This window comes from Labrus mixtus, chromosome 19 (assembly GCF_963584025.1).
Source record: "Labrus mixtus chromosome 19, fLabMix1.1, whole genome shotgun sequence".
Taxonomy (NCBI): domain Eukaryota; kingdom Metazoa; phylum Chordata; class Actinopteri; order Labriformes; family Labridae; genus Labrus; species Labrus mixtus.
In genome coordinates this window covers 5,173,460-5,185,350 of record NC_083630.1, presented here as the reverse complement: position 1 = coordinate 5,185,350, position 11,891 = coordinate 5,173,460, and the positions used below count along the sequence as shown (strand labels likewise).

Here is an 11,891-nt window from a genome sequence, read left to right as displayed (position 1 = left end):
GAGGAAAAACTTCCTTTAAGAGGCAGAAACCTCGAGCAGATCCAGACTCATGATGAACAGCCATCTGATGAAACTGTGTCCGGGTTGGAAAGTGGGATAGAGGGAGATTCAGGAAGAAGGAGAGAGACAAACAGAGCAACAACAACAATGAATAAAATAGATTTAAAGCTACAGTGTCAGTAATAATGGTAAAAGTATGCTATAAGCAGTAACAGCTAAATGTGATAATAGACTCAGTCAAATATCAACCACTGTAATGATGATGAAACAAGGAGGAGTGATGATGTTCATTATAAAGGTTGAAGTTGAACAGCTTTTATATTTACATTAATATTTATAATAATGATAATAGATGTAAGGCTGATATTAAAGAGGACATATTATACCCCTTTTCTACCTTTTCAAACAGTCCCCTGTGGTTCAAATGAAACATATGTGCTGTGCTTTGGTCAAAATATAACATGAATCAAGCACCAGAGGAGGTTTGTGACCCTCTTAGAACACTCCGTTTTGGTGTATGTTTCTGTGATAGTTTTAACCCTACTCTTAAAGGTACAGAATTTACTTCACTACGTCTTCAGCGTGAACCTGAGTCTTCAGAGGGTCCCTGTGATGTGGAAGACGTTCTGGATCGTTCCTGTTCCGAAGGAGCCCCACCCCAGCGACTACAAGGACTACAGACTGGTGGCACTGATGTCCCACATCATGAAGACTCTGGGGCTCCGGCCGATAGTCAGGCACCAATCAGATCCTTTCCAGTTCGCCTACCAGCCCCAACTGGGAGTGGAGGATGCCATCGTGTTTCTGCTCAACCGCGTCTATGCTAACCTGGACAAGCCGGACAGCGCTGTGAGGGTTATGTTTTTTGGCTTCTTCAGTTCTATCGACACCGTCCGTTCGGCTCTACTGGGTGAGAAAATGACAACAGTGCAGGTGGATGCTCCCCTCGTGTCCTGGAGTGTTGACTACCTGACTGGAAGACCACATTATGTTTGCCTTACACACTGTGTGTCGGACAGAGTGGTCAGCAAGACTGGGGTCCCATAGGGGACGTTCCTGTCTCCATTTCACTTCACCCTCTACACCACAGACTTGATCATCAACACAGAGTCCTGCCAACTTCAGAAGTTTACAGGGCTGTTGTGGGTGACTTTGTTACATGGTGTGAGCAGAACCATCTCCAGTTCAATGTGACAAAGACAAAGGAATTAGTGATGGATCTGAGGAGGAAAAAGGCACTGGTGACCCCTGTTTCCATTCAGGGGGTCAGTGTAGACATTGTGGAGGACTGTAAGTACCTGGGATTGAACTTAAACAATAAACTGGACTGGTCTAAGAAGACGGAGGCCATCTGCAAGAAGGGCCTGAGCCACCTCTACTTCCTCAGGAGGCTGAGGTCCTTTAACATCTGCAGGATGTTGTTTGCTGAGTCTGTGGTGGCCAGTGCTATCCTGTTTGCTGTTGTGTGCTGGGGCAGCAGGTTGAGGGTAGCTGACTCCAACAGACTCAATAAACTGATCCGCAGGGCCAGCGACATTGTGGGGGTGGAGCTGGACTCTCTGACGGCGGTGTCAGAGAGGAGGATGCTGTCTAAGTTGCGTTGCATCTCGGACAATGTCTCACCCACTCCATGGCATGCTAGCAAAAATAGTATGAAATAGTGTCCTCGCTCAAGTCCAACTATAATTACTGTTTGTTGTTTATGAGACACACCCTGTCTCTTTAAAAAGCTGCTCTTTGTGGAACGCAGTCAAACCTGAACATCCATCCTTCTGTCAGTGATCTCCACCCGATGAAACTATTTCCCTCTTCCCTCCCCGTCACAGACCTTCAGGTATGACGATGGGTGTGAACTATATACTGTGAATTACTGGAACTGAAAAACCTCATTCACTGCAGCAAGTCAACAAGAGCAGACGTTTGTTGTCCATCAGAGCTCTGACTGTGTTTCTGTCCAGAGAAAGAGGAACTATTTGACGGTCACGACCACTGAGAGGAGAAATGGCTCAGCAAGGAAACCAACTGGACCGTGAGAAAATCTGCTGTCCCATCTGTCTGGATCTCCTAAAGGATCCGGTGACTACTTCCTGTGGACACAGCTACTGCATGAAGTGTATTAAAAGCCACTGGGATACAGAGGATGAGAAGAAAGTCTACACCTGCCCTCAGTGCAGACAGGACTTTATACCGAGGCCTGACCTGAGGAAAAACACAATGTTAGCAGATTTAGTGGAGGAGCTGAAGAAGACTGGACTCCAAGCTGCTCGTGCTGATCACTGCTATGCTGGACCTGAAGTTGTGGCCTGTGATGTCTGCACCGGGAGGAAACTGAAAGCCCAAAAGACCTGCCTGGTATGTTTGATCTCATTTTGTGAGAAACATCTTCAGCCTCATTATGAAATACCTGCTTATTCAAAACACAAGCTGGTGGTGCCCTCCAAGAGGCTCCAGGAGAACGTCTGCTCTCGTCATGATGAGGTGATGAAGATGTTCTGTCGTACTGATCAGCAGTCTATCTGTTATGTCTGCCCTGTGGACGAACTTAAAGGTCATGACACAGTCTCAGCTGCAGCAGAAAGGAGCGAGAGGCAGAGAGAGCTCGAGGCGAGTCTACAAAACATCCAGCAGAGAATCCAGGACAGAGAGAAAGATGTGAAACTGCTTCAACAGGAGGTGGAGGCTATCAATGGCTCCGCTGATAAAACAGTGGGGAACAGTGAGAAGATCTTCACTGAGCTGATCCGTCTCATGGAGAAAAGACGCTCTGATGTGAAGCAGCAGGTCAGATCCCAGCAGCAAACTGAAGTGAGTCGAGTCAGAGAGCTTCAGGAGAAGCTGGAGCAGGAGATCACTGAGCTGAAGAGGAAAGATGCTGAGATGAAGAAGCTGTCACACACACAGGATCACAACCAGTTTCTACGCGACTACCCCTCACTGTCACAATTCAGTAAATCTACGCACTCATCCAGCATCAACATCCGTCCTCTGAGGTACTTTGAGGATGTGACAGCGGCTGTGTCAGAAGTCAGAGATAAACTACAGGACGTCCTGAGAGAGAAATGGACAAACATCTCACAGACAGTGACTGAAGTGGATGTTTTACTGTCAGGACCAGAGCCCAAGACCAGAGCTGAGTTCTTAAAATATTCATGTGACATCACACTGGATCCAAACACAGCACACATAGGGCTGTTATTATCTGATGGGAACAGAAAATTAACATCAATGAGTAAACATCAGTCTTATTCTAGTCACCCAGACAGATTCACTAATTACCGGCAGGTCCTGAGTAAAGAGAGTCTGAATGGACGTTGTTACTGGGAGGTGGAGAGGAGAGGAAGAGGAGTTTGTGTAGCAGTCACATACAAGAATATCAGCAGAGCAGGGAGGTCAGATGAATGTGGTTTTGGACGTAACGACAAATCTTGGGAGTTAGATTGTGATAAAAACAGTTATAAGTTCTGGTACAACAAAGCCCAAACTCTTGTCTCAGGTCCTCAGTCCTCCAGAGTAGGACTGTACCTGGATCACAGAGCAGGTATTCTCTCCTTCTACAGCATCTCTAAAACCATGACTCTCCTCCACAGAGTCCAGACCACATTCACTCAGCCTCTACATGCTGGACTCGGGTTCAATTATGTTGGAGCCACTGCTGAGTTGTGTAAACTGAAATAGACAGAAGTCATTAATGAGACAGATGTTTAACTTGTTGTGTTTTAAATCTTCAACTTCATTTTTATCCATGCTCATTGCTGAGAGCTGATCGTCGTCACCTGTCAATCAAACAGGCTTCTACTCGTCTGTTCTGTAAATGTTTGAGTGTCTTTAAGTGACATTCCTTTCTGTGTAAGACATGTTAATACTGTGAACTTTAACAGCAGTGTAGGAGTGAGTAGCCTTTTTGTTTGTTCCTTTGTTTTCTTCTCTTCATGTGTTTAGGAGCTCAGGTAAGAAAACTGTCATTTTTTTGTTTTCTGTCAGGGAAGATTAGGGATTTGATTAGTTACATTCTGTTTGTTGTTTTGTCCATTTTCTCATCTCTGAAAAGGATTAAACTGCTGCTCTAAGTCTGAATCTGACTTCTGTTGCTGGCTTTCTTGGGGAGTGGGAAGAGTGGGGGTCACTCATCATCATGTTGTGTTCAGGTTCCTCTAGACCAGGGACATAACACTCCTCACTGAAACAGCTTTGTCTCTGAGGAATGGGCAGAGCTTTGCTATCCTATATTTCCCATGTGACCTGAATGCATCATCAGAGTTACAGGTTGCTGTGACTTGTGTGAACAAAGTGACATAATGTGATATACCAGATATTTTAATCTGTCTTTGGGTTGTTGACAAAACAAGGGTAAAGAAATGTTTTTTCGTAAAAAAACATTTATGTACAAAAATTATACAAATCAATCTTGAGGGAAGTCTGATATTTAGAAAATATAAATGATCACCACTTTTTGAATGTTCTTCAACATATTTTTGAACACTTCATCTGCATTGCACCATAAACTTGTCCTACAGTGTGACATTCAAGAATTTCAGAAAGAAATAACCAGATAATAGCATTAGACATATTGTTCTTGATAGTAAGACACTTATTTTCTTAGTAAGTGTGTCATTTAATTTGAATTATGAGAAAAACATTTTTCTCATCATGACTTGTTGGACCCATGGGATTCTTTGCAATAAATGCAAGTCAAACTTTGCTGTTTTTCTTTCAAAACTGATTAAACTTAAACCAATTTTTAAGTAGTTCAAATTAATAATTTGCCTTAATTGCGATTCTTAACAGCTTTTTGGGATACTATCATGTAAAAGTGAATTTTGGCTTCTTTTATGTGTGTCACACCGTAGGACATTATGTCACACTACAGGACAAACATGCAAGTTTTTTCTTTATTATTTTATTCAATTGTTGTTGTTTTTTACAAGGTTTTATTAGTGAAGGAAGAAATAAAGAGATTACCTCTTGAAAAAAATCAAAAAATATCTAAAAGTCCAAAATACTTTCCAATGTCAACATGGTTCTCCAGATAATGTGTTTACATGTTCGATGTAGAGGACAATAATCCATTAAAATACATAATGTATCATACTGTGATATCCTTACAGTAATAACAATAAATATGATTTATGTTTTAACTTGTTTTTGTTTTTTGTTGGCCAATATTATACTTTCTGACTATTGGAGGGTTATATAGGACACTTGAGTATTTGTATTGTGCCTCAGCTCACTAACTTTATTCTATGTGGATCCTTGATATAGTTAACTCTTTGGTGTCCTTTCTCTCTTACTTATCCCCCTCCTTAGTTGTTTCAGTTTAAAAAAAAGTGTGAAAAATAGTTTGGAGTCTGACCCTGTTTGGCATCTGCTAAGCTAAGATGAAGTGGAAGCTGTGTATGTAAGCTAAAGTGGTGTAGAATTAGAATTAGGGCCCCTTTAAGTGACAGGTGGAAGCTGCTAGCTGTCTGTTAGGTAAGCTTCATGCCCGGTTAAGAAGAGGAGGGCGCCCTCTTGTGTTGAGAAGCTGCTGTTGTGACGTTTACTTCAGGAAGATGAGTAAAAAACTTCTGTGAGTCTTTTGTCAGCTTCAGATGACATCAGTAAAGGGGTTGTTGACGTGACATGGCCTTTTCATTGTCACATGAGATGAAAATTCATATAAATTGTGCTTTTATTATTTAAAATTAGGGCTGGGCAACGATTAAAAGTTTTAATCGCGTTAATCGCATGAGTTCCTGTGATTAATCGCGATTAATCGCATTGTTATACGCAAAATCCAATAATGAATTAAAAAGTAGTGTATAGCGCACTTTTATTGTAAATGTACTTCACAACTTAAACAATGTAATCAAAGCAAATAGATACAAAACTAAAGCTTATTGCATTCGTTGCAGTCTGGATGCAGAGTGGTGTGGGTCTCCTCTCTGCTCTCTGACTGCAGCTGGGTCTGCTGCGCGAGGCTAGACTGACAGCCTGTGAGAGCTTTTGGAAGGGGGAGGGGCTCACGGCAGCACCCGCTGCTCATTGAGGACAGTAACTGCAGAGCAATACATGCTTTCACGTCAGTTTCTTACACCAAAAAAGTCTCCAATAACACCAGAAAAAGTCGCTAGATTTGTCGCTAGTAGCTGTTGACAAAAAAAGTCGCCAAGGGGCTTTGGAAAGTCGCCAGATTTAGCGAGAAAGTCGCCAAGTTGGCAACACTCTTTCCTCTTTCCTGTGAGCGCCGCAGCAGTAAGCAACATACTAGGCTCGCTCACGATGGAATTTTACAAAATAAAAGCCAGTGAGCAACAGACTTTTACAATAAGAAAATAAATAATAAAAACTGCGTTAATGCGAGATGAAATAATTGTCGGTGATAATTAATTAATGAGTTAACGCGAAAATAACGCGTTAATGTGCCCAGCCCTATTTAAAATGCATTAAATGGTTGAACATTACCTTGTTATACATGAAACTGCTGTTATTAAAGCTGCTGTGTTTTTAGATTTTTTACGCTTTTGAGCCAAACCTCGAAATTGTCCTATGGTGTGACTGTAACCAACATGCTTCAATATTTACAACTTCTATAATTTAAATAAAAAGGGCAGATGTGAGAAACACCTTTCATGATTTCACGGCAGTTTAAAGGTTACTATCAGTAACAGGAAAACAAGAGGCAGAGAAATATGGAGCCATAAACAAAAGAGAGGAGTATGGAGCAACTTTTAACCGAGGCTTTTTTGTCAATGAGGAAACAAAGTTGAATTCATCAGCGCTGCTCCTCTTCCTGGAATGAATACTTTGATTGCCCCTCCCTCTTCTTCCTGCTCTCACACAAAGCCTGCTGCACTCTGTCTCTTCTACTTTCTGGTTCCCTCCCCTTAGATCTACACTCTGAGGATGGGTGTAACCAACCAGAGCTGCACATTCTCTGCACAGCTGCATGTTTTGTAGCTCAGAGGTGAAACTAGTCTCAGTTCTGAGGAAGTGAAACTCTAGCAGTCGTTACTGAGAGGAGAAATGGCTCAGCAAGGAAATCAACTGGACCGAGAGAGATTCTGCTGTTCCATCTGTCTGGATCTACTGAAGGATCCGTTGACTACTACCTGTGGACACAGCTACTGCAAGAAGTGTATTAAAAGCCACTGGGATACACAGGATGAGAAGAGAGTCTACAGCTGCCCTCAGTGCAGACAGGACTTCATACCGAGGCCTGACCTGAGGAAAAACACCATGTTAGCAGATTTAGTGGAGGAGCTGAAAAAGACTGGACTCCATGCTGCTCCTGCTGATCACTGCTATGCTGGACCTGAAGATGTGGCCTGTGATGTCTGCACCGGGAGGAAACTGAAGGCCTGTAAGTCCTGTCTGCAGTGTTTGGCTTCTTACTGTGACAAACACCTCCAGCCTCATTTTGAAGCAGCTCCATTAAAGAAACACAAGCTGGTGGAGCCCTACAAGAAGCTCCAGGAGAACGTCTGCTCTCGTCATGATGAGGTGATGAAGATATTCTGTCGTACTGATCAGCAGTCTATCTGTCTCCTCTGTTTAATGGACAAACACAAAGGTCATGACACAGTCTCAGCTGCAGCAGAAAGGACCGAGAGGCAGAGAGAGGTCGAGGTGAGTCGACAAAACATCCAGCAGAGAATCCAGGACAGAGAGAAAGATGTGAAGCTGCTTCAACAGGAGATGGAGGCTATCAATGGCTCGGCTGATAAAACAGTAAGGAACAGTGAGAAGATCTTCACTGAGCTGATCCGTCTCATGGAGAAAAGACGCTCTGATGTGAAGCAGCAGGTCAGATCCCAGCAGCAAACTGAAGTGAGTCGAGTCAGAGAGCTTCAGGAGAAGCTGGAGCAGGAGATCACTGAGCTGAAGAGGAAAGATGCTGAGATGAAGAAGCTGTCACACACACAGGATCACAACCAGTTTCTACGCGACTACCCCTCACTGTCACAACTCAGTAAATCTACGCACTCATCCAGCATCAACATCCGTCCTCTGAGGTACTTTGAGGATGTGACAGCGGCTGTGTCAGAAGTCAGAGATAAACTACAGGACGTCCTGAGAGAGAAATGGACAAACATCTCACAGACAGTGACTGAAGTGGATGTTTTACTGTCAGGACCAGAGCGACATGCCAGAGCTGAGTTCTTAAAAATTTCATGTGACATCACACTGGATCCAAACACAGCACACACACAACTGTTATTATCTAAGAGGAACAGAAAAGCAACATTTATGAGTGAAGAACAGTCTTATTATAGTCATCCAGACAGATTCACTGAATACTGGCAGGTCCTGAGTAAAGAGAGTCTGACTGGACGTTGTTACTGGGAGGTCGAGAGGAGAGGAGAGGGAGTTTGTGTAGCAGTCACATACAAGAATATCCACAGAGCAGGGAGCTCACATGAATGCTGGTTTGGAGGTAATGACAAATCTTGGAGGTTAGATTGTTACAACAACAGTTATTACTTTTGTTACAACAATGTCAGCACTCCTGTCTCAGGTCCTCAGTCCTCCAGAGTAGGAGTGTACCTGGATCACAGAGCAGGTATTCTCTCCTTCTACAGCATCTCTAAAACCATGACTCTCCTCCACAGAGTCCAGACCACATTCACTCAGCCTTTACATGCTGGACTCAGGTTTGTTTATGATGGAGACTCTGCTGAGTTGTGTAAACCGAAATAGACAGAAGTTTTTAACAAGACAGATGTTTAACTTGCTGTGTTTTAAATCTTCAACTTGATTTTTATTCATGCTTGTTGCTGAGATCTGATCATCGTCACCTGTCAATCAAACTTTATGGGCGGTACTTTGACCTCTTCTCGTCTGTTCTGTAAATGTTTGAGTGTCTTTAAGTGACACTCCTTCCTGTGTCTGTTTAGCCGTGGACTCTTTCACTGCTCCGGATGACTTTTGTTCACCTGAACTGATATCTCTCTGCATAAAAATGTCAACGTCTCTCCGCTCTCCATGTTTGATTATTGGTATTCATACATTTATATGCTGTTGTTTCTGTTCTGATTCATGAGTCTGAAGAGAGAGAGCAGCAAACTTTTCTTTAATGTTGATTTTCTCTTCTCACCACTTTGTACATTTGTAGAAAATCTATAAAATCACACTTAAAGAAATTAGTTTGTCAGAAAGAAATGTTCATATTCAAATGGATGTAAAAATGTCCTCTGAGCTTTGTTGTATTGGCCATTTTCTCACAACAATTAAACTGCTGCTCTGAATCTGAATCTTACTTGTTTTTGCTGTCTTTCTTTGGGAGTGGGAAGAGTGGGGTTCACTCATCATGTTGTGTTCAGGTTCCTCTAGAGCGGGGACATAACACTCCTCACTGAAACAGCTTTGTCTCTGAGGAATGAGCAGAGCTTTTCTGTCGTATATTTCCCATGTGACCTGAATGCATCATCAGAGTTACAGGTTGTTGTGAGTTGTGTGAACAAACTGACATAATGTGATATGACATATTTAAATCTCTCTTTACTGATGTAGTCTGAAGCTGACAAAGTGTTCATGTAGAAAAAAACAACTACTGAAGCTCACCACAAGAGGGTGCCTTCATCCTGCCAACCAGGGAAGTAACAGCACGATTGAACCTTTGAACCCTGCTAAGTGTGTGTTTTAATGAATCATGGGAAGTCAAAACACTGAAAGTGATCTCCCTCTCATCTTCATTCATTAAAAGCTGTCCCTGAATGAGTCCAATCTTCTCTTAGGAGGTGTCACACTACAGGTGACACAAAAACAAAGTAGTAATAATTTCATGTTCAGTGTTTTTGTTTTAAACAAAAAAAAAAGGTTAGGAGGTTTAAGATTGATTAAAAGGAAACAAACCTAAATTAAAACCGCAAGCGGTGATGAAGGGCCTTCGCACCCCTGTGCATGTCGGGGTGTGTTGCGACCGCGGGAGTGCAGCAGCAGCGGAACGTGGCTAAGCAGCAGACCGTGCAGTTCGATTTGTGTAAAAGTCGTACTATGGTATGCTGAGATAAGCAGCGTAATGAAGATCACAGAAAATTTTGAAGTAGAACAGTTCAGGTTGGCACTGTCATGATAGTTATGAAAGATGGAGCAAATTGAGCATTGTGTAGTACTTATTCCTTGCAGAAGGGGGCGCTATGGTTAAGGCAAGGCAAGGCAAGGCAAGTTTATTTATATAACACATTTCAACAACAAGGCAATTCAAAGTGCTTCACACAAGACATCAAAAGCATCATGTCAGAGGAAAGAAAAGAAACATTAAAATAGAACTTTTTTTTTTTTAAATCACTGGAATTATTGAATCTGAACATATGTTCAAGTAAAAATAATTCAAATGAAATTAATTGAAATAAATAAAGTAAAAATATAAAAAGAGTTAAAAGTTACAGTGCAGAGTTAAAATTCAAAATCTTATTAAACCTGTTTAACAGGTGTGTCTTCAACCTCGATTTAAAAGAGCTGAGAGTTTCAGCAGACCTGCAGTTTTCTGGGAGTTTGATCCAGATATAAGGAGCATAGAAACTGAACGCTGCTTCTCCGTGTTTGGTTCTGACTCTGGGGACAGAGAACAGACCTGTCCCAGACGACCTGAGCGGTCTGGATGGTTCGTAATTAATCAGGGGGTCACTAATGTATTTTGGCCCTAAACCTTTAAGCGCTTTATAAACCAGCAACAGGATTTTAAAGTCTATTCTCTGACAGACTGGGATCCAGTGTAAAGACCTCAGAACTGGACTGATGTGATCCATTTTCTTGGTTTTGGTGAGGACTCTAGCAGCAGCGTCTGGATCAGCTGCAGTTGTCTGACTGATGTATTAGGCAGACCTGTAAAGACACTGTTGCAGTAATCAAGACGACTGAAGATAAAAGCATGGACAAGTTTTTCCAGGTCCTGCTGGGACATAAGCCCTCTAATTCTTGATATGTTCTTCAGGTGATAGTAGGCTGACTTTGTAATTGTCTTAATGTGGCTTTTAAAATTGAGGTCTGAGTCCATCACTACGCCCAGATTTCTTGCCTGGTCTGTAGTTTTAAGTCTTACTGACTGAAGCTGATTGCTGACTCTTAGTCGCTTCTCCTTTGCTCCAAAAACAACAACCTCAGTTTTGTCTTTGTTTAGCTGGAGAAAATTTTTGCACATCCACTCATTGATTTGCTCTATGCATTTACTCAGTGCTTTTATGGGACCATGGTTGCCTGGCGATATTGTAATATATATTTGTGTGTCGTCTGCGTAGTTATGATAACTTATTTTATTGTTTTTTATAATCTGAGCATGTAGAGGTTAAACAGAAGAGGCCCCAGGATGGAACCTTGGGGAACGCCACAAGTCATTTTTGTTTGCTCAGATTTGAAGTTACCTATAGACACAAAGAAGTCCCTGTCCTTTAAGTAGGATTCAAACCAGTTTAGTACTGTGCCAGAAACTCCCACCAAGTTTTCCAGTCGGTCGAGTAATATATTGTGGTCAACTGTGTCGAACGCAGCACTGAGATCAAGTAAAACTAAGACTGAGGTTCTGCCACTGCCTGTGTTTAAACGGATGTCATTAAACTCTTTAACCAGAGCTGTCTCAGTGCTGTGATTTTGTCAAAAACCTGACTGGAAGACATCGAAACAGTCGCTCAATGTCAAGAAGTTATTTAACTGTTGAAAAACAGCTTTTTCGATTATTTTACTTAAAAAAGGAATATTTGATATAGGCCTGTAATTGTTCATTATTGACTTGTCTAGATTGTTCTTTTTTAATAGTGGCTTGATGACTGCTGTTTTCAGGGCCTGTGGGAAGACACCTGAGAGAAGAGACAGGTTTACAATTTGTAACAGATCTGGAGCAATGACTTGGGAAACTTTTTTGAAAAAACCTGTTTTGGAATTTAATTGTTGTATAATGTCATCCAGGTTTTTAAGGT

The 11,891-nt window shown here is 42.0% G+C and overlaps 2 protein-coding genes across 2 annotated transcripts; both read left to right on the top strand.

The window, feature by feature from the left end:
* The first annotated feature begins 1,693 nt into the window (after positions 1-1,693).
* LOC132994397 (tripartite motif-containing protein 16-like) lies at positions 1,694-4,074 on the top strand. Its single transcript, XM_061064725.1, has one exon. It carries the CDS (start codon positions 2,002-2,004, stop codon positions 3,673-3,675), a length of 1,674 nt encoding a protein of 557 aa, XP_060920708.1. The 5' UTR covers positions 1,694-2,001; the 3' UTR covers positions 3,676-4,074.
* A 2,801-nt stretch (positions 4,075-6,875) lies between these two features.
* On the top strand, positions 6,876-9,189 carry LOC132994358 (tripartite motif-containing protein 16-like). The gene has a single exon (XM_061064670.1). The coding sequence runs from the start codon at positions 7,003-7,005 to the stop codon at positions 8,674-8,676; it is 1,674 nt and encodes a 557-aa protein (XP_060920653.1). The 5' UTR covers positions 6,876-7,002; the 3' UTR covers positions 8,677-9,189.
* Positions 9,190-11,891: the final 2,702 nt, after the last annotated feature.

Bases quoted from the DNA above. Each gene is read 5' to 3' on its own strand.
- LOC132994397 (XM_061064725.1), top strand. From the start codon at position 2,002: ATGGCTCAGCAAGGAAACCAACTGGACCGTGAGAAAATCTGCTGTCCC.
- LOC132994358 (XM_061064670.1), top strand. From the start codon at position 7,003: ATGGCTCAGCAAGGAAATCAACTGGACCGAGAGAGATTCTGCTGTTCC.